Source organism: Tigriopus californicus, chromosome 2 (genome assembly GCF_007210705.1).
Source record: "Tigriopus californicus strain San Diego chromosome 2, Tcal_SD_v2.1, whole genome shotgun sequence".
In the NCBI taxonomy this organism is placed as follows: Eukaryota; Metazoa; Arthropoda; class Copepoda; order Harpacticoida; family Harpacticidae; genus Tigriopus; species Tigriopus californicus.
The window spans coordinates 11,487,338-11,513,928 of record NC_081441.1 but is presented as its reverse complement, the minus strand read 5'-3'; the positions used below and the strand labels follow the sequence as shown (position 1 = coordinate 11,513,928).

The 26,591-nt window shown below is 40.9% G+C and overlaps 3 protein-coding genes and 1 long non-coding RNA gene across 6 annotated transcripts in view; 1 reads left to right on the top strand and 3 right to left on the bottom strand.

The window, feature by feature from the left end:
- Positions 1–7,504, top strand: part of LOC131877080 (NADPH oxidase 5-like) — a 50,540-nt gene extending 43,036 nt beyond the window's left edge. The window contains exons 11-18 of one of the 2 annotated variants that reach the window (XM_059222640.1): positions 3,625–3,772; positions 3,867–4,153; positions 4,685–4,983; positions 5,054–5,235; positions 5,734–5,933; positions 6,023–6,147; positions 6,566–6,854; positions 7,067–7,504. In XM_059222640.1, coding sequence (XP_059078623.1) covers positions 3,625–3,772; positions 3,867–4,153; positions 4,685–4,983; positions 5,054–5,235; positions 5,734–5,933; positions 6,023–6,147; positions 6,566–6,854; positions 7,067–7,264 — 1,728 coding nt within the window. In that variant the 3' untranslated portion in view covers positions 7,265–7,504. Of the gene's footprint in view, positions 1–3,624; positions 3,773–3,854; positions 4,154–4,684; positions 4,984–5,053; positions 5,236–5,733; positions 5,934–6,022; positions 6,148–6,565; positions 6,855–7,066 lie in introns of both variants that reach the window. The other variant, XM_059222641.1, reaches the window with a different exon arrangement.
- On the bottom strand, positions 26–2,865 carry LOC131877085 (uncharacterized). Its single transcript, XR_009372850.1, has 2 exons — positions 2,341–2,865; positions 26–1,547 (listed from the first exon to the last, which is right to left on the bottom strand). It is a non-coding gene; the product is annotated as an uncharacterized LOC131877085 (long non-coding RNA).
- On the bottom strand, positions 7,497–12,244 carry LOC131877082 (polyadenylate-binding protein-interacting protein 1-like). The gene is made up of 7 exons (XM_059222644.1): positions 11,772–12,244; positions 10,935–11,145; positions 10,629–10,857; positions 10,413–10,552; positions 10,101–10,326; positions 9,059–9,352; positions 7,497–8,078 (listed from the first exon to the last, which is right to left on the bottom strand). The coding sequence occupies exons 1-7, from the start codon at positions 11,953–11,955 to the stop codon at positions 7,902–7,904; spliced, it is 1,461 nt and encodes a 486-aa protein (XP_059078627.1). The 5' UTR covers positions 11,956–12,244; the 3' UTR covers positions 7,497–7,901.
- Positions 12,245–16,424: 4,180 nt separating this feature from the next.
- On the bottom strand, positions 16,425–17,530 carry LOC131892837 (ribonuclease kappa-like). Of its 2 annotated transcripts, none has more exons than XM_059242690.1 (3): positions 17,293–17,530; positions 16,868–17,115; positions 16,425–16,806 (listed from the first exon to the last, which is right to left on the bottom strand). In XM_059242690.1, exons 2-3 carry the CDS (start codon positions 17,063–17,065, stop codon positions 16,645–16,647), a joined length of 360 nt encoding a protein of 119 aa, XP_059098673.1. In that variant the 5' UTR covers positions 17,066–17,115; positions 17,293–17,530; the 3' UTR covers positions 16,425–16,644. The 2 variants fall into 2 exon arrangements, with proteins under 2 accessions (XP_059098673.1, XP_059098672.1); XM_059242689.1 differs by having other exon boundaries at positions 16,868–17,071; positions 17,293–17,528.
- Between the last annotated feature and the right edge of the window lie 9,061 nt (positions 17,531–26,591).

The window sequence follows — 26,591 nt, the reverse complement described above, 5'->3', positions numbered from 1 at the left end:
CATATAAAAGGGCAAAACGGACACATTCAAATTGAAAGAGGGAATGCAAGATCTCCTCTCCAGGGTTTTATTGTCTCAATCTTGGGGTCTACTTTCAATTGAAGATCTGGGAAGTCAGATGATGGTTTAATTGCCATCTCAATTATGTACAATGCCTCTGCTGAAGGTGCTTTACATTCAAATGCGCAACAACGGCAACCAATTTTCAATGCAAATAAAAAAAGTCTTAGGTTCATCACGGTGACCTCGAGGCATGGATGATGGCAAGTGGCACATGATCAGGATTGAGGTGAATTCCTGCATTAAAACAATCTCAACTTGATCATCTATCTGTGTGTATGTGTCATATTGACACATATAAAGCCTCGAGCATCTTGTGAATTCTCCTTGAGACCAGACGTGATTTTGTAGGGAAAGAGACGAGTAAGACAAAAGTGGATAATGGCGAATGGAACATGAACAAGCCGTTTGACATCTTTCATGCCTGGTTGCTCAGCATCAAGTCCTCAAGAGAATTAAAAACCGATTACCGATATCTCAAATTGCGCCAAAAGCACCAGCCAAACAAGCGAGCTTGCTACTTGATCCTCTGCCCTAAATCTATATGTCAGCGGTGCTACATACAAGAAATTCAGGGTCACGAGATTTCCTTTGTGCCGTCAATGATAAATCGAAGCAAGTTGATCACTCACAAGAGTCCCGATGACATACTGATAATTAGGCTCACTCGTTACCACGGAGACCCGTAAACATGGACGGCATAATAAATGAAGCTTCTTGAAGTGGAAAAAGTCGCCTGAACTCAAACAGAGCTGCAGAGCAAAGGAAGTGCCAGGTCTTGTCTACCGGAGGAAAAAAAAAATCACTTGCGGTTTGTCTAGCAGCTTTAAAGATGACATATTTGGTCAGTTTTTGCTCGCAGTTTTTGCTTGACTGGAAAGAAGTGCCGCCTAATGGAGTCGTTATGACAAGGTACACACTCCCCTTGAATCACTGTCAAATAGCATGCTAGTGTTGAATGTAGGGTTATAAACGAGTCTCAGTAAAAAAATGAGAGTTTTTCCCAAAAACAACAACAAAGACTCCAACTCCACCTTTACAAATTATTTTGGAAGAAAAGAAAAATGGTGCAGAAATGACAAAAATTGTTTTCTACTAAACCAGCGCTTTTTCTTAGTTTTAAGCATGCCATCTTCAACGGGAGCTAATCTTTTAATTTTGAAGGTGCGTTTTTGGATGCAGAATTTTCAAGTAAGTTGTTACATTGAAGCTATTTCATAAAAATATATACATTAAAGTCATGATGAGGACTCATCAAAGCTCGATTTAAACGAAAATGACTCGAGTGTTACGAGTCAACCATCTCAAAGAGTGTAACATCTCTAGTTAGAACTTGGAACCAGTAATGATCCTCAACTTTTTTGGAACTTTGGATAAGTTTGTAGGTCACGAGGAATTGGTTGGTGCTGCATTCAGTGAGTCCAATGGATCGCTTAATCTTTTGAACAATGACACGGTCACCAGCCAAGAGTATACATAAATCGGAACTGCAATAAAAGAGATGCAAAACACGAGTATTATATTTCTCTCTCATCAACTTTGACCTTCCGAACAACTTGTGCAATTGAAATGTTACTTTTTTGCGAAATGACATGTGAGAACCTCATCATCTTGAGTATTGTGCTCAACTAAAAATAGGGGTAGCAAACCTCCTAGTTAGTCCCAAGACCGACATGAGGGCACTTCAAAACCAGAATCAAATGGATTTTTAAAATAAGATGACCACTCACTTGATGCACTTGCAGTGGCATCAAAGTAAAGTCTCAACTTGATCTAAAGCTCCTTTCTTATGGACGTCAAGAAGAAGTGAAGCATAGACAAGCATTAAACAAATCGTTCCTCTAAAAAACAAAAACTTGAGCACTGCTTGTACATTAAAGAAACAATTAGAAATGCTTTTATATGAACGTGGAGGTATTTGCGAAAACTGTACTTAAAGTTGGTTGTTATAGGCATTCCCAAGTTCCGAAGACAGTATTTAATCTCGAACGTACAAGGATTGAGTGCTTGTCAAATGGGAATTCAAGAGTATTTTGATTTCCATAACTGGCCTTCCTTCCAGAAATATTTTGCGGTGAAAACGAGGCTTTTCTTAAAGTGTTCGTATGATGCGACAAAAAGAGCGACCACATCCTTACGGAATAGATTACCATAATCAAAGCTCCAAGATGAAAAAAAAACTTTGCCAAGGGCTTGTAGCCAAATCAAGGTAGCGCTTCCATCTACTGTAAATGTGGTCCCTTTTTTGCAAATATGTACGTACTGTTACATCGTACTTACACCCCAAGATAGGAAAGATCCAAACCAAAAGGCCATTTCCTCCCAAGGCCTCAATGATGCCCAATATTAAAATGGCCCAAGCTCCCAATAAATACAATCCAATCCAAGGGAGAAGGAGATATTTCTGCTTGAATTGAGCTCCAGCGAAAACCAGACCATTGGGTAGGACGAGAATTGCAAAGATGATGATTCCAGCCAGATTCTGGATTATGCATTGCTGTGCCAATCCCAGAACGGCCAAAGCACCGCAAATGCATCCGATGCCTTTCACTCCATACAAAATGTTTATACACCCGCAACAACTCTGAACAAAGTAGAACCTCATGTTGTCGCTTGTAAAATGTGAACAATAGGAATTTAGTTTCATCAGCGCAATGTTGTGGTGGGTAGATAAGTTCGAATGCAATGTGCCGTGATATCACTTTCAATTTGATCACGATGATGGGTTTTTCAAGCACCTCTCTTATGGTGCTAAAAGGGCAGTTTCTCCCCAACCAAGAAACAATCAACAATGACGGCATAAGCAAGTTTTCGCCCTCAAGGTGAAACAGATCAAGCGTGATTTGGACGCGGAATATATTTGACGCCCCAACCGCGCTCAATCTTCGGATCATTATCCGCATAAAAAATCAATCCAAGAAATGGCATCTCGGACGCACCATAAATTCTGAAACAATTAACGAGCCTCAATCCTGGCCAAGATCATCCTCACTCTCATTAACCGACAGCCTAAACAAAGGGCTCTGAATTAGTCAATTCACACCTTGGACACACATCGTGCTGCCCTGAACGATCCTGTCCTTGGTTGAAGAGGTCTGTTTGAGTAACTTTGGACACTCGGTCTCATCTTCTTTGGAGGGATTTTCAAGGGAAAATCGTGACTGCGTTTCGGGCACGGAAAAACACTTAAGTCGCCCTCAAGATGCATTCACAATCACATATCGTCGATCTTGCTAGGCCCTGTTTCTGCACTTCTACCGAGGCCCATTCATAAATACACGTTATTTCCAGGTGCAATGTAGCGATCTCATGGTCAGAAGAATGTGGTCGGTAGGGACTCGAGGGTTCATTAGTTATTATCCCTGATAGGAGAAGAGGCTCTAAGATAATCACGGAAGAGGCATATTGGAAGTTCTAGCCAGAGCTCGGTAGTTTTATCAATGCTTGGCTTTGTTTATGTCTTGGCCATTGTTCAGCGGTCCCACGCTCTCATAGATCAGTGTCCATTAGGGGCCAACATGATTGGTAGAGGTCGTGTGAATACAAAGATGTCCACTCTTTCAGGTGTTCTATTGGACCCATTTGCTGTACGTGTTCTACTGGATGTTACTGATCCTCCACGCTCCCAACTTCTGGAAATGGTTCATCGTGCCCTGCATCCTTTACGTAATTGAGAAAGTCTACCGGGTGGGCAACAGTCTCAGCAACAAGGGTAAACCCAAACCTCGAGATTCAGAATTGCCGTTCAACATCTTACCCCCCCAAGAGTCCGTCCGGTCGTGTAATGATGGCAGACTTCTTTTCAGGAAAATCCTGGGTGACCACGGGTGTGGTTCTACCCTCCCGAGTGGTGTCGTTGGTCATCAAGAGACCACCACATTTCGCGTTCAAGCCGGGTGATTATATCTTCATCAATATCCCGCATATCGCCACATTCGAGTGGCATCCCTTTACGATTTCGAGTGCCCCCGAGCAAACGGACACGATTTCATTGCATATCCGAGTGGTCGGACACTGGACGTCGAAATTGTACGAGTATTTCGAGGCCGAGCAGAAAAGGCTTGAGTGTGCTATGCATGGTGGGAAATGCGAGGTATGTCAATTGTACTTTCATCATGTCTCTATTGGGGCTTTATAGCTTTGGGAGGGACAACTAGAAAACTGACACGGATGTCGTTTACCTTTTTATGCAGAATTGATTGGTACTTTGGCAAATTTGCAACAATGACACTGGGCCTATCAAAGGCAGGTTTTTGTGCATGTAGGAATAATGCAAAAGATGAGTTTGATCTATTTTTGTATAAATTGAACACTCCTTTGAATTCAAAACGCAACAATAAAAAAAATAAAAAAAGGGCTTCAAGTTTCCTTCAGTTCAAGATTACCTTAGATGTGGCTATATTGTTGGTTAACAATATTGATGGTTTGAAGTAATACATTTTGGTGCAGTAATATATACCCTCTCTACCTTGATGTTGAAAGTTTCTTGCTTAGGTTTTGAGAGTTAAAAGTGAATGTTTCCGCAATGTTATTTCATGAGCGCAACTTGGATTTGAACTCATTGCAACCTCGGCCAGACCGTAAATGATATGCCAAGAAAAGTTAAAATCCGGTCCATTTCTAGGAACCAATCACTAAGTTCGAGCGGTTTCAACAAACTGTAACTGCGGCCAAGGAGCGTGCCCGCAAGACCTCGGTTATTTTGACTGGTGGGGGGCAACGTCGAGAAAGTCGCCGCGAAAGTCGCCGAGAAGATGCGTTGAGTGGGATCTCGAACCCGTCTTTCTCGGGAACTTCGAGTAACTTGAGTGTTCCATCCCCCAACTCGATCAGCCACGAGATCGAGATCGAGGAGAATAACAACATGTCCGAGGTCGAGAAGAACATCAGAGCCCGGATGCAACGTCGAGATGGAATCATGAGGTATGCACATCAGTCATTACCAGTTTTCAAACCCATTTTGATTATAAATCCATGTTCTGTGGCATTACAGAGCCCGAGAGGCGGAGTTGGAGAAGCTCGAGGAGGAAGAGGACGAGGAGGGCGTGGAGGAAGGAACCAAGTCCTCCTCAGCTGCGGTGACCGGGACCAAGACCGGCGGATCCCAAAACGTCGCGAGGCATTTCCGATACATGAGACGCAAACCCACCATCATTTCATACAAACCTCCTGAAGGTGATTTGTACTTTGATCCTATTCAATATGCAGCAGCTCCAACAATTCAAACTTGGCTACAAATTTGAACTTCATAAGCAAGCATTAAGGAAAAAACCTTCTATAAATCGGGACATTTCTGTACTTTACTTATCGTTACGCTGCCAGGACTGCCAATTTTCGGATGAATTGTTTTCGCAATCCCAATGGCTTTATGGCCGTGCTTGGCCTTGTATATTTTGTTTTTAATGGCCAGACTGGAAATGTGGAAGTTGGCCTCTGTTTAGAAGCTCGTCTAATTTGATTAAAGCTAGCCTTACTTGTAATTAAAATGGGCTGGTCCTTTATGAAAGAGGTATTTTTGGCTACATCTGACCTAAATCAATCTTAATTGTCGTTTGATAAGGGCGTCAAGGGGATGTGGGGATAATTAACTGTCTCTACAATGTTCATAATTATCTCAAGAACTGTAGTACAAACCACCTACCTGACATTTCCTGTCTCTTTCGTTTGCCACAGCTATCGATGAAGAACCAGGATTGGAGGAGATTGTGACTTCCGAGGGTCAGGATTGTCTGCACTCGGATTCCTACATCTTGGACCGGGTGGTCGAGAAAATTGAGGGTGACTCTCCTGGAGAAGGACCGAAATTGCACGTGGTCAAGAAAGTTCGAGGATATTCCAGTGACAATCTAATCAAACTCACGAAACCATTAGTTGTAAGTGGTGGCATGAAATCATTTTTGATGGGCTTGAACAGGTTTGTGAATGCAGTTTTATCAATCAATGTTTAATGTTTATTTTACAGGTCTATATTGACGGTCCTTTTGGAGCTCCCACTTCACAAATATTCCGAGCTCAACATGCAGTTCTCATCGGAACCGGTATTGGTGTTACTCCGTTTGCCTCTATACTGCAGTCTATTATGCATAGGTAAGTTAGCCTATTCCTAAGGCACGAATAGGTAAAGTATTCGCTGAACATTATTTAAGACTTACCGCGTTAACTTTATAAGTCTTTCCAATGGAAGCGAACATCAAAGAAAGCTCATTTTGACCTAGAGGTCTAGGTACGGAAATGTCTTACTTATACAATGAACACTTTTACAACACATCATCGTACTTTGATTTAAGCAAACATTTCTTTGGTTGAGCCGCTAATAAAGGCTTAGGAGAAGAAACGCCACTCATTCTGCCTAGAGAGCTTGGAATTGGAATCTGTCAATCTGCTTTAACCTGCTTCAAACAGGTGCAAACTTGAGCTTGATGATCTCATTGCATGTTTCAAAATTGAAAAAAAATACTTCTTGAAGTTAAGAGGAAGAAGAACATGCTCTGATGTCTATTTGCAGATACTGGCAAGCCCGCAATACATGCCCCAAATGCCACTATAAGTGGACCAATGATCTGACACCATCCGTGCTGAATCTCCGAAAAGTGGATTTCTTCTGGATCAATCGTGATCAAAGATCCTTTGAGTGGTTTGTCAATCTTCTCTCCCAATTGGAAATCGAGCAAGCTGAACAGGGTGGCGCCATGGAGCGATTTCTGGACATGCACATGTACATCACTTCAGCCTTGCAAAAGACCGACATGAAGGCTGTGGGCCTTCAACTGGCTCTTGACCTACTTCATAAAAAGGTATTAATAATAGCCAACATATTGAAGCATCAGGGGTCATCAGTATATCAAATCACTAATCCAAAACACTCTCAAGGAGTCATGTCACATGTCTTCATAGAGCTCTAGAGATGGATCGATTTTCAGATAAACAAAGCCGAATAAATCAATGGCAGGGATTTTATTGATGTAACGTGGTGAGTGGTTGAAATATGTTTTTCCTTGCTTTGCAGTCCAAACGTGACTTGATCACGGGCTTGAAAACCCGGACGAATGCAGGGCGCCCAAACTGGGACAAGGTGTTCAAGACGATCTCCGAGGAGAAGAAAGGCAAAGTGACCGTTTTCTTCTGTGGCAGTCCGCAATTGGGAAAGATTCTCAAGTTGAAGTGCGACGAGTACGGATTCCATTATCGAAAGGAGAACTTCTAAATCAAGTCTCTCTCGCGAGTGATATGAATGTACAAGAGTATCGATTATTTATTATTAATTTATCTATCTATTGATTGATTGATTGCCAATGTATGTATTGTATGTAATATGATGATCACCATGTCCTTGAATGACATGTGGCCTAATAGTCTAATCACCCTTGCCCGCAGATGAACTTGCCAAAAATAAATTACGAGACAACTACCACCAAGCACAAACAAAGAGCTTCGCATTTTGATTTCCTCCTCTTGGAAAGTGATCTTGATTTATTCTTAAAAATTATGAGTCAGAAGCAATTATATAGTGTAGAATAATATCCAATTTTGTGAGGTGTATTTTCATGTAGGTTTTTTTTTTTTGCTGTTCTTCAGAGATTGTGATGGGGTTAACGTGGTTCAAGTAAAATTTGACAAGCAAATTTTACCAACTCTTTATCCAATTTCATTTGCTGTAGAACATGGGATTATGATGGGCTAGAGTGGTGGGATTTCTTTGTTCATTGGTCACATTTTCCCCCCAAGATCCGATTTGATGAACGCGATTCAAACCAGGCCCTAAGTGGATATGTGGAACAAGAACTTAATGGAGTGATAATTGAAATGGAAGGGGAAAGGGGTGTCACAAGGGCATCGATCCACTAGGAACGCTTTTGGCCCTGAGATTCAAGGAATTCGTCGAACGCGGACTGGATCTCGGGATCCATTTCTGGCTCCGTGTCTTCCCCAGCATCGTCTTCAAAGGGCTCACCCATTTGTTCGGCCATGAATCTGAGTTCCTCCTTGGTTAGTGCGCTCTCATCCCCGAAGCTCGAACCCTAAAAATTGAAGTAAAGTTGGTGCGTTAGATTCAAAAAAGGCAAAAGATAATGTCACCTCAAATTTGAAATTTACAATGTTATTTTCCCGTACAATATTTTTGAGCAGACTTTTTAAATGTTCGAATTAAAATTAACTTTTAAAAACTTAAACCAATGTCTTGAAGAGCCACTTCACCTACGAACACTGCATGAGGTGAATTACAACTCACAAACAAGCTCGTGTTATCAAATTGTTTTTGAGACCTGATGGCTTAATTTATGAAGATTTATGTGGGTTCTTCTTTGAAAAGTTTTTTTGCATCTTCAGTTTAAAGAGTTCACAAACAAAAAGGCCCAGACACAAAGATGAAATGAAGTCATTACTCACGAGCTAATTATGCATGCACGTATTTCGTAATTGAACCGACTCAGGAACGCTTGAAACGTGTCTCAGGTAACAAATTGGCGTATTTGATGCTAATGAGAATTGTCTTACTTACACATTTGCTCTTTGAACGAGCCATCTTTCTGAGAACTAACCCAAATCGGCGTTCAAAATAAACATTGCAATCTTGAATGTCAAATACTAGTCTGGGTGTATTTCTGAAGTATCTGATTCTAAAGTTCTGATTTCTGAATAGTAACGTTATTTTCTTAAAAGAGGCATTTTGAACCTTCAAGGTGAGCTAAATATGAAATGAACTAAGAAATAAGACAAACATCACAGTCAACTCGCACCATCCGCCCATTGAATTTTAAATAATCAAGTGATTTTGAGTGAGCTGTGTTACAAAACCCAACAGAGTGAACATGTTTAGCGTAATTCGGTGAACGCACTATCAAATTGGCTCAATACCACAATGCTATTTGCCTAGACAAGCAGGTCAAAATGCAATGCATGCACAATGCACAAAGTCTTTGATTTTACTCCATGGAATAACGTCAGCCGTTCATGAACACGTTCACTTGACAAGCCTTATAGAAATGATCAGACCTACCGAGTTTGTGGAAGGATGGTTGTGCTGGAAGTGGTTATAGTCCGATCGGTAGGCATTGTCTTGGAACCGCTCTTCACCTCCACCGCCATTCGAGTCTTGGCCCCAGTTGTCTTTTCTCAGTTGGACCAAGATACTCATCATCTCTATGATGTAGATGGACATGCCCGGAGGAGGTGGCGATGAGCCGACTTCCTCAACCACGGCCATGAGCTCGTCCAACTTGGGCGTCTTGGAAGCGCCATCCTTGTTGGCATTGGAATTGGCTTCCTCCTCTTCTAAGCGAGCGCCACACATCTGCAAACAATGAAGAAGAAAAAAAGGCCGATCAATGAATGGTCTGAAAAAATCGACATCTGGAAAGAGAACTCATTTTATTTATTTACTTTCAATTTCGGCAACAATTTAAAATAGATGACCTTTTTTCCGAATTCCCGCCAGTAACGAGGGTTGTTAAGCGCGAGCCTGCTTGAGGTACTATTCTTTATGGTCTGTCAATTACACAATGTTTGAAAACGCGTTGTTGTTCCCATGAAAATTGTTCAGCAATTAAATAACAGTTTTCCTTAGCTTCTATTTTGGGGGGGACTTATATGGGATTAGAATACCTAACAATAAAAGAGGTTTTTTTTTATGTTTATGTCAATCCCTTTGCATACTCGTACATGTAAAAAAACCAGAAAATGGATAAATGGACAAGAGATCAGGGAGCTTTTCATGTCTGTAAAGGTATATCTTATTCAGCTTTATGTTCTATTACATCTGATTTGGCCTCGTTAGCCCTTGAAAAAAAAGGTCTGATTTGGTGAAGAACTTGTCCAAGTCTGACTTAAAAGAAGCTCCCGGATCAACGACTACAAATTCTTTACCACTATCAAAGCAAAAATTCAAATGCAAAAAGGATGATACGGGTTACTCAATAATGTATAAGAGGTATGTGTTTCTCTCTAGAACTCGACATTGAGACAAAACATTCGACCTCTCCTCTGTTACTGCTTATTTAATAAAGTAACTAATTCACAAATATGCCATATAAATACAATACCTTGAGAGTTTGCGAGACACACTTGAGATTGTCTTTATCCTTGCGATTCTCCACGGACAGGAGAGTGGTGAGTAGGTCAATCACGGCCAGACCCAACAAGGGCATCCGTTGCTTGTGATCTCCCACGTAGATTCCGAAATGCAGAAAGAGGTCCCCCATGAACAGAATGAACTGTCGCCTACGATCCGGCTTCAGATTCGTGTGCTGCTCTCTCAGACTCTGACATCTGACAAGGAACCAAAAATAACAGTATTATATATCATGTGACGGCCCCAAAGGACCAGGTCCTGGGGATGTCGCTACCAGACTCACTTGGAAAGAAGGACGGTTCTGACGGGTTGGGTTCCAGATTGATCCACCACACCCACAGAGAGGGCGTCCAGTAATCGAGCACCGGTATATCGGAAATTATGCTCCACGAGACAAGTCTCCACCATCAAATCGACACAACTCTAATCCAAGGAGAGCAATATCTCGATCAATCCCCCTGGTTCCGCCCACATCATCTATTACTATCCCCGCAACTACCTGAAGGGTCTGAACATCGTGGGCCACGGCGGACAAGACATTGGTCAAATGTTCCGCAATCTGGTCGATTTTGGCCGGAGAATACACCAACACGCCCACCCCACCGCGAACCTCCTCCAACGGATCGAGATACATATGTTGTTGCTGTTGAACAGCGGCCCAATGCGACGTATTCCGCGCCATATTCCGGGGCACAAATTCCGCCGCGGAAGCACTCAGACTCTTGGGCCTGGAACCACAATGGACATAGGTACGTTTCAAATCGCGGGCGGTCTAAACCTATCCGAGCAAACCGTGGACACTAACCTGAACTCATTGGCCGTCACGTTGAGTCGGGCTTGAGCGGGGGTATGATGCCGTTGGGCGTGCTGGTAGCCGTAGGCGGCGGGTACGCCCGGACCGGTCTGATATTGGGCTCGGTGATGAGCGGGCACGGCGTCGTAATTCTGATCGTATTCGTTGTTGCCCGAAGACCACCCATCCGCACTGGGGCGTGGCACGGAAGGCACACCCGAACCTAAAAGATAGAGACAAGGGAAAAAACTGTCAGAATCGGATTCGATGCCATTTTTGGCTTCTTTTGCTACTTAATTATGTGCCGGCAAATATTCATATGTATGTATGTATGTATTTCGGGGATTCCTTTGTATAGGTACAAGAAGATTAGGCATGCCCCAGGTTTCCCATAAGCCTCTGGGCTTTTTTTCATGGGTACCCAACCCTATTTACGTAGGATTTCGGATTTCGGAAGAAAAGAATGGAGTAAAATTATCGGTTCATGAATCCGGGCCATATCCGCCAATGCCATTGAAAGGTTGAGAATCAAGGTTACGGTGGGTACCTAATGTCATAGTTTCAAACGCTTGTCACGAAAGTAAAATACACTAATTTTGTCTTTTTTTTTTTAATTTAAGCATATTCCCTTAAATTTGCAAAAATTTTGATTCATCGAACCCTTATGGGTACCAATGTCTAATGTGACCCAATTAATGGTTGAGTGGATACGTGTCAAACCATCAAGTTTGATTTTTTTACCGCAACCATCATCACCGTGTCATATACTACTGGCAATCTTTAAAAACAGTATTAATTCTCAATTGAAGTCAATTGAAAGTGTAACAGCCTCTTCTAACGTTGCGTTACCGTTATTATAATTGAAGGGATCCATTTGCCTCATGTTCCGGGACAGATCATTGACATTCACTCCACCGCCACCTTGATGCGGTCGTCGGAGTTCCCGGCCATTCGCCGCCCCCATGTCACCGGTGGGCGGGGGTCCACTAGTAATACCCCGCCCATATCCCGCCGGATTACCGCCGTTATTCATGACTCAAGTCCACGTGCCAATCCCGTTCGATCCCAAATATTGACACCCAAGACAGACACTCAAGCAGTGGATAGATAGATAAGATAGATCGATTGATATCGAGGTCCACGGGATCGGAGGCCAGCCGGAGGCAAAGGATGGGCAGGCACGGGCTGAACCGTGGCACAACGTTGTCTAGGGAGAGCGGGAGATGACCTCGTAGCCGATGTGGCTTAACTTGGGCTAGCGGATGCTGAACTCGAGAAGGATGGTTGAGCCAGGGAACGGGCATGTAGGCCAACCTACTCGCTCGCCTGCTCGCTCATCTACCGTTCTCTGCCTCACCACACCATAGGGCGCGGACCACCGACATGGACAGCCACTGGTCTCCTTGAATGACTGCATGGAGCCTAGGCTGCCGGATTCGGCCACGAGGACTTGAAATGTGTTTCTTTCTCTGAAGGCGTGCTGGTCCAGAGGTTGAGGCGGGTTTGGCCATCTGGGCTGAATGGGAGTGAAAGCTCGGGGGCAGGTTTTGTTTTTCCGAACTACGTCATAGCTGGCTTGAAGAACTGAACGGTAAGCGGTAAGCGGTGCATGAGGTGCATGAGGTGGAGGTTGTGTCTGAACGATTGGAAATCATAGCGGCCTTTTTAGAAGTGACCAGAGAAGTCGAGATGGGGGCATATCGGAAGACAGCAGAAAGAGATGAAATTGGATCATTCATGGTTTGATGTTAGGTTTTTCAATATTCCCTTTTAAGGGAAATCTGAGACTCTATACACTGAGGGTATGGGGAAGAATTTTTGGAAGGCGCGAAGAGTGCTAGATTTCTGTCCACCCTGTACAGCATATTCCATATGATGGCTTTAACAAACTATTTCCCCCTAAAAACCCAACAATGAAAATATTTATATCCACCTCGTATTTGTTGCTACCATTTTAAATCCATTCCTTCACTGTGATCATCTCTTCTTAAGAATGTGCATGTGTATTGATTGGCATTGCCAGGTAGCTGAGGGTGGATTTTATTTTTTATATGAACAATACAATAAGTTTTTTCTGTATTAAATTGCTTTTGATCATGACGCATTGATGGTATTGGTTTGAGAGACCAATCATCTATCTTGTCCCAGACCATGATTTCAGGATGTTTTTCATTGAAGAGTCATCATGGAAATTTATTTTTTTGATGATGTAAAGGCAAGACTCCATCCAAAGAGCAAGAACCCCTTGAAAAACAATGATCAATCAAATTTAACCTTTAAAACCACCATTATACTTGAATAGCTTACTTAATTAAACCTTTTTTCACTTTTTTGAAACTTATTTTTAAGTTTGCGAAACTTATTTTGGCTGATTTTCATAATTTTGAAACAACTTTTTTTTGGCCAAAATAACGAACTATTTTTCCAACCCTTACTCATCAGTCAGTTGCTACTTAGCTTGTTAGACCCAATAATCCGCTTGATTCTCCTCTTGTTTGCAGACAAACCAATGTAGAAGCACAAGAATATGCTCTGTGATGCCTGACTTTAACAAGCAAGCTTTTGCTGAACAACTTATTGATAATCTATTCTGACACCATAAATATACCACCTACTCTTGTGAGATACCCTTCAAAATTTTCAAGGGTAACATTGCAAACACTTTTGACATCCAATCAGGGATATACAGAGACCTATATATTGTATACTTCTAGTGTACCAGCAACTTTTCATCATCATGTTTTCCATTCAATTACGCTAGAAAAGTTAGAGGCAAATTTAGCAAAAGTGATGTTTTTAAAGTTAGCCACCAAAAGCTTGTCAACTTGTCAGCTTGTTTCCTAGTACTATTTGGTTGGAAATGCTGATCGCCAAAGTGTTGATGAGTTATCAATCAATCAGTATGCAACCTCATGTTTGATTCTTAATCGGGTCAAGTTCTTGGTTTTCTTGACTTGATCTCCACATTTCCAGTCTTTGAAGCAAACAATAATGTCATAGAAGATTTGGCCTCTTGAAGCCTCGTTGCAATGGTCTGCTCGGTGTCAGCAGCATGGTGCATCTCACTAATCTTCTCCCTAACAGATTTTGGTATTGCCATTTCAGTCTGAGACAAAAACAAAAAGGAAAATGGGAATACTCAAATTAGCAAGCAGTAATTACTTACACTCTTGCACGGTCTTATGCGGCCAACCCTGTAGACCAGAAGGGACCAAAATCATCAGAACTGGGCTGGTTGGAATATTGGATTTTGGAGTGACAGGCAAATCTTTACCGTTCAATGGAACAGGCAAAGTTACCGGTTCTATGAGAAGAACCTCAAGGACATTCCTGTGGATTCAAGAACAGTATTTTTATGCCAACTTCCTACCAGCGGCATGGTCTGGGCAGCTATATTTGACAGTGACCACAAGGCACCCTTGATTGTCATTCCACAGGGCGTGAGGGTCACTGGGGTTTTTGTCTTGAACAAAAAATGCTCCCGTGTGTTGATGAACAGCAATGGGAACATGGATAGCTCTATATGCATGATGGTACTCCTGCCTATACCTCTCGAATCATGCAAGACTGGTGCAAGGCCAATTTTGATGCATTTTGGGATAAAAACTCTTGGCCTTCCTCCTCTTCAAATTGGAAGCCAATGGATTTTCTTTTGATTAGGCAATTCTAGAGACGAAGATTGGGGACAAAATGTATCCAAATGTGGTGGCTTTGATTGCCCATTTAAAAGGCTGCCTGGGATAAAATTCCACCAGAACTAGTTAGGCAAATCTGTACTGAGGCAACACGCCGGTTCAAGACTGTAGTAAAAAATAGAGGCAATATGTCGAATAACCTTTGCTTACATAACTAGCGCAAACATGAAGCATCATCCTCTCAGAACCAAAATTTCTAATTTAATCTCTCTCTTTTCAAAATTCAGGATATTCTCTGGCCGATTTTACGGGGTCAACCCTGTAGTAGCACGGACTCAAAACGTGAGTAACCCTGCAGTTGCTCAATAAAATGTAACTGATTAGTGCAGGTATTTTACGAGTGACCGACTAACTATCCTAAGTTGAACCATGTCCCTTTTTTAAGTCCTCAGGTCCAAAACCCGGTGCGGCGATTCGAATGCTTGTAGTGTAAAATACGCGCAAGAACAAGGGACCTCATGAAAACAAGCCGATATGGCTTATGAGGTTCCACGGTCTTCATTATATCCTCTCCCACCATTTCAAACACTTTTACTCCCAAAGACCGAAATACATACATACATTATGATAATTGAGAACCTTGACTTTATTCATGGACCTCGGGAAATATGGATGATGAATGAGCTGCACTCTGAATTGGCCGGCTTCAGTTCAGAGTGACTGAGTTTTGTCCATAATAAAGCCCAGGCTTGCCATTTCGGCTGGGTTAATACCCCCCTCTCCACTGTTTTTATTCTAAGCTAAAAAATGAAAATGGTGTTCATTAAAGGCTTGTCACTTTTATAGGATTTAATTGTGAAGTGGTTCATTCCAAATTGATATCGTTAAAAGCGTCTGTAGTTGTTTGAAAGGAGGCTTAAGATTTAAATCTTGGTCAAATACCGTTGACTATCTAGCCTCAGTCCATCAAGGTGGACTTTGGGCACAAATTTGGACAAATTCATTCATAGTGTCAGATCTTGGTTGGGAATGGAATGGTTCAGGCTTTTCGAAATTTTCACAATAGTACAAGTCTATATCCCTAAGTGTCCATGTCTAAGATTGGAATTCCAAGCCTGTTCAAAACACACCATTACTTTTTAACCTCACTTTTTCCAATCTTTGTGCCTTGCGAATTTGCGAGTTTCTAAATAGATTTTCCCTTTTCCTGAAACACTGAAAGTGCTGTTTTTCTCGTTCGATCCTTTCAGCACTTTTGCTTCTTATTGTTTCACATGATCTTTTCTTAATAACCTAACGAACTGTACCAGTTTGAGCAGTGGATGCATGGCACACTGGAAGTAAGAAACAAGGCATCTTATGATCAATTGCTTAAATAGAAAATATGTGCACCGGTTTTTTTTTTCTCTTGTATTTTTTGCTCACCATCATTTTACACGCATTTGAGATTTGCTAATTATTTTATCAATTGTCTGTCAGATGAGCCGCTGCACAGCGTTGAGGCAAACAATTTCTAAAATTGGTTCAAAGACCAAATCTTGCAAGGTAACGTCAAGCGCTAGACAATGAGCTCGTTCTGTAAGGGAACAATACAATTACGTTTTCAAACAAGCAATAAGTGATAACAAACACCAAAAAGTTTCCAATCTTTTTCCAGTAACAAAGAGAAAAATCGATACAAGATGGATTTTTATGGGCAAAACCCGTTAAAATGCATATTACCAAAATAACGCAAAAATTTCAGACAAGTAAAGGCAAATGGCATTTGTATATTCTTTTAATTTTGAGCAGCCCTATGAACAACAATCCTCACTGAGGCAATCACATACCTGAGAGAAGATTTTGGTTTTTAAGAAAAAGTCGTTCATAAGAAGGAGATAGAAGACTATTTATTATGCCAAAGTGATGGTCAGCAACTCGTTAAAAGGGACTCGTGACGGCCTCTGAGAATTGGTTTCAAGGCACCAGCAGTGATGATGGTAGACCAAATCATAAAGGCAGTTGTATCACAGCAATGTGTTAAGGTTCATCAGAAACGTCACTACTGAAAGTTGCGATTTGATGAGGAAGATCCGGGTTGAGGACGTCTAATGATACCGCTGATATCCCGTGGGCGAAGCTTTGCTATTCATCCAATACTGATGCAAGGACACCAAAAACGTGACCAGGTAAAGAGATGCAGCCACTCCACAATTGTGCGCCAAAAGATCGTAATTCCTTTCCATGTGAGCAAGATATTGCTCTTGCGTCTGGAATCAAATCAACAGTTTACGAAACTTTGATAATTTTGCATTGAATTAGTCAAATTACCTCCACGTCCGGTCCAGGATCAGGAATATCCTCGACAAAGGCCACACTGCGGCTGTGCAAAGCCAGTGACATGAACACTAGCTGCAACATGCCCCATATACTTAGACAAAGGCCGCAGATGGACAACTTGGGCCCGCATACCCGCATGGAGACCTTAGAGGAGCGGATAAAATCCACTCGAGGGTGAATGGACGGCATGGGGCACTAAAATTGGGAACAACCTCAAACTAATCTAGCGAAGTGCGTACCTGGAATGTGGGATCAGTTGTGGCAAAAAGCCAACAAACACTTGGAACAATTGAGCTCTTTAAAAGGCTTTGGCAAAAAACATTTGACCTCTAACGTTCAGGTTTTGAACCTAGGAATAGCCAGATTTACTCCTTGCATAGTGTATTAAAAATCATTTAAAGAGATTCTATGCTTACGCGAAAACAGCGTCGGATCCGCTTGAAAACGTTAATTTTAGCCCAATTCAATGGTCTGGCTCGAATTCTCCGGATTTCACCAATCATCCATGCGCAATAGGCAACTTTTAGTTGGGTCGAAAGGACCGAATGGGCGTGACAAGAGGGGGTTTGTTCAAATATCTGTCTACATGCAGCAACAAGTCAGAAGGCCAGGTAGCCAGTTAGCAAGTGAAGCGATGCTGACGGAATTCAGTGAATGACGTGTATGTTTGGCGGTGATCGGGCATGTGTTCGAAAATGTCACGGAACGTATGATTAAAGACAGCGCCTCATGCGGCCATTATTAGGACTAGACAATTGATTTGACCTCCTTGATTGCATCAAGATTAATAACGTTTGCCATTTGTACTGCAAATAATGCAGTAGATTTGTACATATTTTTATTTTTTCATGAGAAATTGAAATTGTAACGGAAGATAATCATCGCTACCTTTGAAACCTCTTTAACCTGACTGAAAAAGTGTAGACATGAGAGACATTATCGCATACGTGAGGTTTCTCAATTCGTTTCCACGGTGCTTATAAAGGCTTATTAGGTTTCGAGATCATAGAAAACCATAGATTTATGGAGTTATCTATGTTTGAGATGAAAATTTGAAAACAAGTTTTAGAGCTTACAATCATAATAAATAGCTTTTACTACTGCATTATATAATTCGTACTCAGATTAAAACTTGCATGCCGGAAAACACATTTGGACATGCACCTTTCACAAACATTTTTTGATGAAGATATGGAAATTAGGAGCAGAGTTAGTTGACAAGATATGATCTATCAAATCGCTCATAAGTTGTGTGGGATTAGACTGACCTTTTATAAGTTTTAACTTTAAGATGCTCCCGACAGATCTCAATTGAAATGCCCAAAAAATTGATACCGTTATCTAAAATTGCAAAAGTAAAAGATTGTTAATCTTTTTTCGTGCATTATCCAATCTTTTACTATTAATTTCCAGTTAAAACAATACCTATATTGGTTTGGGCATTTCTTTCAGAGTTCGATAAGTAGAGACTCCCAATAAAATCAAGTTTTATGGGCGAAATATCTAAATAACATTGAATTTGAAAACGACCAATTTCATTTGTTTTGTATGTTTTGTTATTCCAGTATATAAAAAGAGAGTGTATCCGTCTCATTTACACATCAAACCTAAATAGTAGTGAACAGTCCTCAATTAGTAGCCTTTCGCTACACAAAATATTAAATAAACATTCAAAACCAAACTGAATGTTCAAGCAAAAGTTTCCGACACGATACATTAAGTCGTCAAATATTGAAGTTTATGGGAAAAATACAGCTTCGAAAAAACGAGAGCTTCAAATATTGGGCAAAAAGATAAAGCCATTCAACACGGCCAGTTTTTAAGACGATTTCATAAATCAGATCATTTTTTTGCACTTTTGTGTCAGTACATAACACAGAATATTGAGTCGCGAAATAGTATTTTTTATAAAAGCCAAAGGGGAGTGCCAAAACTCATTGTCTCAAATTTTTGAAACATATCTCCTCCTCCTCATCGTCCGCCTCTCAAGGGTCAAAGTTTTACATTGCAGTAGCTATTTAGACTCTTTCATTATTTTTGAGGACTTATATACTGTAAGAAAGAATTTTACATCTTGATCTGTGACTATAAGATCATCTAAATGCTCAGCTTGACAAGCCTTTGTAACTCATTGGAGTTGAAAACACCCTAGAGAACTGATCTCCAAGTATGTATACATTGTCTGTGGCTTCCCCATCGACCTCAAAAGGCCCTACAGGGTGTTTGATCTTTCTCTTAGAGTTTGCATAAGAGAAAAATGCCTTCAGATTCGACCTCACCTCTTGAACTACTCTACTTTCCTTTTTCAACTGATCTGTCTCAATGGAGGCCTTACTTCTACCTTGGATCAACTCCAATTTTCTTTGCAGGCTAGCCACAACTATCGGATTCAAAGTGCTCTGGACCCTTCTTGCTGGTTTGCAACTCGTTTTGAACAAATTCTTCCCTATACTTCGGAATTTTAGACTGTGCCCCGCACTGTGGAACACATTCAGAGATTGCTAAAGTGGAGCAGACTTCCTCAAAAACTAGAATCATTTTGTCTAAGGCTACATCAATGGATGACTCCTGTTTCAGCATTAAAATCAGGTCAAGTTCTTCTTATCTTTCCATGATCAACGGCCAATGCTCATCTTTGAACTTGAAGTTAGCCAAACCGACCTTTTTGACCGGTCTTACACTAGAGCACGCCGGCTTTTGAGTAATGGTCGACCCTATCTCGAGAACATGATAATCTGTCAGATTACTAGGTGTCACACATTGACATACTGGATCAGATCAGGGTCATTGGAAAAGACCAAGTCGAGAACGCTATTCTCCCTAGTGGCTACACCAACATGCTGGGAGAAATTGGGCAAGATCGCGAATTCTTCCAGCTTTTCGAACGACTGAGATGTCGATTTCGATACGGGAATATACCCATCGGGACTAGCCTCCCACTCTACAACGCTGGCCGGATAATTGAAGTCCCTACAATGAATACCTTTGATCAAACTGACTGGACCAACCCATTTCCTATTGATTTGAGAGCTGACAAGAAAGAACTTACAGAACAAGTACGGTCTATGCATTGTGACAATAGACAGATCAAGACCTTGGAGATGACAAACTAAGACCTTCACTTCTCCATTAGACATTTTTACATGACTAGTGTGCAGGTCATTTCTAACATATAGACATACGCCCCCATGCGGAAAAATGGGATTGTCAGGGCGTACTCTATCAAATCGAACTAAATTGAAACCAACCATGGCTAGGTCTTCAACTAAGACTCCTGGTCGAAGCCAGGTTTCTGTCATGGAAATGAACGAGACCTGCCTATCTAAAGCTAGTTCCTCAAGAACCTTGATCTTTGTGCAATCTTTTTTGGATATAAGACAATGCTCATTCAGATAAAGCCCCTTTACAAGCTGATTGTCCTTCGATGGACTAATGCTATCAAATCTTTGACTAGGCCTTCTAACTTTAAAAAATCCTGCTTTTGGACAAAACTCATCTTAGGCGGAGGATGAGAAAACCTTTGAGGAGAGGGTAAAAGAGTGGGGAAAGGGAACTCTGGCCGCCACCTGAGCATATGATCTAACAAATGCGTGGGGCTCATGACGACCAGAGAGGGGATTAGGGATACAAAGTTTGGGTAGAAGAAAGGCAAGGTCGATTTCACCACTGGACAGCGACGGGGGTGGGGGAAAATGAATAATTCCAATTCCAATCAATCAAATGCATTTCTTTTTACATGAGTTGACTCAATTATAGCCTCAGAAAGCAATGGTCAGTTTTGATATCAATCGAACGTCTGTGTCAAAAGTTATAAGCATTTAAAACTCGGACCAGGAAGGGCGCAAATCGAGTGAGCTAGCACCACGTTGGTAAGATCTGACCAAGGTGGTGCTAAGCAAGTCATTTTCTGCCCACGTCGTACTGAGTTTCAGGGCCTCATTGCTTTTGACACAGACGTTCGGTTGAGGTCAAAATTGGCGAACGCTTTCTGAGCTGACAAAAGTCCAACTTGTGTGAAGTAAATTGCATTCGGTTCTTCTGGATAAAATTTACGTTTCCCCCACCCTGCCATCTCTGTCCAGTGATGACGTCGTCCTTGAGAAAGGTTAGAGGAATTGAGGATGAGGTTTGAGGAGAGGGAGGGGAACTATGGGAGGGAAAGAGGGAAAAGGAAAGGGTAGGGAAAAGGTAAAGTTTCAAAATAGTTTGAAGCAAAAATCGTCAATCGGGCGGAAATTTGGTCATAGCACACCTGATTATTCAAAAATGGCCAAATATTTAATGTCCAAAAATATCCGAGCATATACGTAAGGCAGTTTACAATGTGCTTCGTCATTCCGTTCAAATCTGTTACATTGAAAGAAGGTAGTATGAAATGCTTCCATGTTCCTATCTTGACATTTCTGCATGTTCATGAAAATACGAGGGAGTTTGCAAAATGCGGAAGAGTTGAATCATTCATTGCCATTTGTCCGCCAAATTTGATTACAAAGAATTCCGGACTGGTCATTTGAACAATCATGGAATAGCTTTCAAAAAACAACAGCGCTATGTTTGACCTCCAATCAACTTGGAAGCAATGCATTGGGTGGGTGAGAGACCAAATCATAATCGACGGTTTGTACAATGAAAATTGCTTCTCCCGTAAAGGATCCGGATGTCCTTGCGTCTGTACTTCAACTTTTAAAACGTACCCCCACACCGGGTATTGAACTTGGACCAATGATATGCTTCATACTATCCGCCATGATTTCATGAACAATTAAGAAACATCCTAATACATATTTTGTATCGCTATTGGGAATATTCATTCCCATTTTGAGACCATCGAGGTCTCCCTTTGCTTAGCTAACCCCAATGGCTCTATCAGTTCCATCCTCGGAAGAAAAGAATGGCGGAGAATGGTTGGAAAGGAACATTTGGTGGTGCACAGTCATTCATCACTTGCAGTGGTCTAAGCCAGAACCAATTGCCAACTCTGCAACTAAAGTGGAAACAACTTGGTGTGGGAATGTGACACAGTCAAAGATAAAATCTGAGAAGGGTATTTATCAACTCGAAAGCAATCGCCCAGTCAACCGCCTTGAGCTTGAACCACAAAGCATCCGCCAAGAGTATGCATTGGCAGTAAAGCCACATAAATCTGTTTGAGAGAGCATAGGTGATAACTCAAGAATTGTTAGAATGTGACTTTTAATTGTAGAGGAACTGCCCTCAGTAGGTTGGAGTAGCGCTGTTCAATGAATATGGATAAATAAGAAATACAAAAAGCAATTGGAAACCACGACAGCCCCGTTATCAGTGCTTGTTTTTTTTACACTTCCAAAAAAGCTAGTATAGTCGAGCGGTCAATGAGGTAACATGAACAAGATATGAATCAGGTGTTGTGGGTTAAAGATCAGGTGTCAGAAGTAAACTCCATTGAACTTGACCCCTCCCACCATGCCATTCCACACTCTTTTGTACAAAAAACACTGAATGTTATTTGTGCAGTTTGGTATAACAGGGGAGCCTTCTTGGCAATTGCCCTCACAGAATGTAAGTACGAATTTGCCAATGCACGACCTAAAGCGAGAATATTTCTGAATTTTGCTTGTAGAAGTTTTCAACCTATGACGGAGGTCTAAAAAAAGATAATTCGACAAGTCCATGCACAAGTATCATTCTTGTACCGCTTTTTCTATTTGGAGGGGCAATTGGACAATTTGACATAGTTTCCTTGCAATCTCCGTATTTCGGCTATTTTCAGGAGAGATTGTGTCTGAAACCAAAATTGTAAACGGTAATTACAAGCCATTTTATGTTGTAGAATTAGTAAATTACTGTGTTATTGACCAATTTTCAATCAGAAATTTCTCAAATGCTTGAATTATTAGCTATAAATGGTAAAAAAATGTTGCAATTAGTTTGATTTTTCAATTGCTTTGATGACTTTAAAAAGTAAAAAAATATATATAAATTGGTTTTTATCGTGACGGGCGTATTGCGAGACTAACTCATACCTAAACTCCTATGTTCAGGCTTTTATTTTGAAGTGTCCCTTTATTGAAAGGCAAACTAAATGAATACTTTGTAAAACCAATATCACTATTGTGCAAGAATCTAAGAAGCTAAAGTACAAATAACATTAGTGTTCCTCATGTCAAGATTTGAGCTCATGTTGACTCGAGTCAGCTTGAAAGGACTCAAGTTCGTTGTCCAACTTACAAATTTTCAATCTCAGGCTAGCCAAGCTCAAGCTTCTTTGTAGTATTTGAATTACAGTATGAGTTGTTTCTTTGACAACTTAAATGGCCGAACCCGAGGGTGAGGTTAATGGTGGACGTGATGACCTAGCGGGAGTGTCCCTTAATTGGGACACCCATCATTTTAATGATGCTTTAAGTGTCTTGGTGCTAAAATGGGATCCAACTTGTTGGATATTGTGTCCATTCGACGTCACATAAAAGTCAAAAGTATGAAATGCATTTCGAGGACTAACTACAATGAGATTCGTCTTCTTAACATTCAGGACTAGTTTGTTTGCATCAAGCCATATCAAAACTGTTCGTAATGCTAGATCAGTTTCGTGTTTCACTTCATTGAGATCGTTGCTAAAGTGCTGGAGGTGGAGGGTAGTATCGTCAGCAAACATTGTTCATTTCAGCTCCATTGCTCTAGGAAGATCATTTGTGTATATTAGAAATAAGAAAGGGCCTAAAATACTGCCCTGAGGCACTCCACAAGTTAGGGTCAGAAAATCTGACGTATTACTGTTTATTTCTACTTGTTGTTGTCTATTTACCTATCCACCTTAAAACATTCTGACTATAACCATATTTATCAAGTTTTTTTTACAGGATATCATGGTTAACTGTGTCAAAGGCCTCTCGAAGGTCCAGAAATATTCCAAACGAGTATTCTAAACCATGGTTCATTGATATATTGTTCAGAAAATTGTGAATGGCATGCATGCATCGTGGAATGATTGGGCGGGAAGCCAAATTGCTCATCCGCAAGGATGTGTGAGGATGAAATCTGTGAAAGGATGAAGCATTTGCTTGAACACATTTTTTTCCAACATTTTAGAAAATGAAGGTAAAATACTAATGGGTCGGTAATTGGATAAATTTGATTTGTCGCCACCTTTGTGAAGTGGGAGCACTTTGGCGGTCTTCCACTCAATTGGTGTGTAACCAGTTATTAACGACATGTTAATCAAAGACAAAAAACTTCAGCAATTTCATATCTAATCTCTTTTAAAACTCTATTTGAGATTTCATCTAATCCGTGACTTTGCTTATAGGGTAGTTTATTCATGAAATCTATGACATCGTAACGACTCACTACCTTGAAATAATATTTACGCTTGTTAGTTACATTAGTCTTCAATACATAATCTTTTGCATTAGTATCAGAAGATACATCGTCACTCAAAAGTTTCCCCACAGTAGCAAAGTGTTCATTGAAAACAGTAACAATATCTTGCTTGTCAGTGATCAAGGAGGTATTTACTTTTGATTTAGTTGGTCCATCGCTTGTTGGTCGTTTATATCCTAAGAGTGTTTTCGTGCCATTCCAAAGTTGATTTAAATTACCTATTTGGGATTCGAAATATGCATTCCAGTAGATAACTTTAGCCAATTTCAACAATTTGTAGTACGATTTTGAATAGGTTGAGAAAATTGAGCGATTCTTCTGAGTTGGATTCTTCTAGAACTTTTTGCACAACCGTTGCTTTTCAACTCGGGAAGTCATAAGGCCTGATGACATCCAAGGATTGCGTTTACTCATTTCCTTTTTTCCCAATTTTATTTAGCGGGCAAGACAAATAGTCCAATGAACGCTTTGCAAATGGTGCTTTGGCTTTTTCATATTCGTCGGGCCAATATGTCTCTTAAGTTTTAATTCCTTTCCGTCACATTTCTTTTCCTCTTTCTCAAGTGAAACAAAAGGTGCAAAGTGATCACTAATATCACACACGAGTATTCAACATTTCATATTCATTCTACGATTTGTAAAAATATTGTCAACTAAGGTATTGGTCAATGGTTGGGTTTTTTTTGTGCGGACTTCCTTACCACTACCGGGATTGGAATCCCAGCAGTTCAAGATGAGCAGATTATTTATTTTACTTGACTTTTATTTAATTATATATTATTTGATCGACCAACGAATTAGAGTTGGCTGATCTGGCTAATCCTTGAATATAAGGTTGATCCGGAATTTTAGTCAAAAACTTGTCCAAGTCTGACTTAAATCTTGCTACTGGATCAACGCCTACATAAGCCCTATGAATATTTGAGGACAACAAATTGAACAATGAAGGAGCCCGAGAAAGAAGAGAGTTGGACTTCATTGTTTTAACTAACCTGGATTCTCGAGGGCTTGAAGGTGCTCTCAAAACGCACATTAAGCCTCTACGGTCACTAGAATTGACCCTAAATCCTGGGTTGGGACAAAGCTCATGAATGCTTTTGAAAACGTACAATATCAGATACCTTTCGTACCTTCTCTGAATACTGTACAATCCCAACCTTTCTAACCTCTCCCAATACGAGAGCTCTCTCATATCTTCAATGTTCCTAGTAAAACATCTTTGGACCTGCTCGAGCTTTTGCAAACCTGCTGAACTAATTGGAGCCCAAATGGGAGAGGCATATTCAAGATGCGGCTGAACAATCGACTTGTACAGAGTTAGCATCGTGACACTATCTCTGGACTTAAACGTGCGATATATCCAACCACATGTTTGAAAAGCCTTACCAACTTTCAACTGGATATGCTCATCAAACTTTCCATTATCTTGGAGGACTACACCTAAATCCTTCATGGATGAGACCTGCTCAATGTCCTTACCTTCATCATCTAATAGTGGAGTGTCTAATGGCGTCGACCCAAAGGTCATTGAGCGGAATTTCATTCCATTCAAGGCCATGTTAATCGCAGCAACCCAGGAATAAATTTGGTCTAGGACCTTTGCCATACAACCGGAATCCTGACCATTCCTACCAACTACCAATTTTGTGTCATCAGCATAAGAAGAGATACTGACATGACTACTACCAAGCTTCTGAAGCGGAGCAATGAAGAGAATGAAAAGGAGAGGATCCAAAATGGAGCCCTGAGGGACACCCGACTTGAGTATGTCACTAAGTGTTACTAAGTGTACTAAATGTTACTAATCATAGGCACTAATTCAAAGGCGAACATCAAGTCATCAAATTTATCGCTCTTCAAAGAAACTTTAGAAAGGTCAATATTGAAGTTAGATGGCAGGCCGAGCGAGAAAGCTACCATCTGACTTCGTAACAAACAAACAAAAAAACAAGTGACTATCGTCTGTATTTTATTTCAGTTCGCCCATTGTAAAGAGACTTGTCCTCACAACACAACTATTTAATAGGCATTTGAAGTCGCAATCAAGCGAGGTAGGCTGCGATACATGAAAATTGTCCAAACCTCGTCGTCAACTCTTTGGAAGTATCCAGTCTTTGAAAGGTGATCGAGGATCCAGTTCTTATTCCATCAGATTGGTGTTACAAATACAAAACTGGACTTTTCATGACTTATTTCTTTAGCCTACGACTTTTAAAGATGTAGACTTCGAACAGAAGGGAAAAATTCGCACCTCTTGAACCGTTCACTGCATTAAAAACAGTATAAGCACCTCAAAGGATCACAAATACATGAACTTGACTAAACTTGGGCACAAAATCATGCTTGGTACTTAGGA

Coding starts and splice junctions, on each gene's coding strand:
- LOC131877082 (XM_059222644.1), bottom strand. CDS start 11,955: ATGAATAACGGCGGTAATCCGGCGGGATATGGGCGGGGTATTACTAGT. Junction 10,327..10,412: donor AGAACCGTCCTTCTTTCCAA/GTGAGTCTGGTA, acceptor GTTCCTTGTCAG/ATGTCAGAGTCTGAGAGAGC. Junction 9,353..10,100: donor GTGTCTCGCAAACTCTCAAG/GTATTGTATTTA, acceptor CATTGTTTGCAG/ATGTGTGGCGCTCGCTTAGA.
- LOC131892837 (XM_059242689.1), bottom strand. CDS start 17,379: ATGATTGGTGAAATCCGGAGAATTCGAGCCAGACCATTGAATTGGGCT. Junction 17,072..17,292: donor GGATCCGACGCTGTTTTCGC/GTAAGCATAGAA, acceptor TCCCAATTTTAG/TGCCCCATGCCGTCCATTCA. Junction 16,807..16,867: donor ATCCTGGACCGGACGTGGAG/GTAATTTGACTA, acceptor ATTTGATTCCAG/ACGCAAGAGCAATATCTTGC.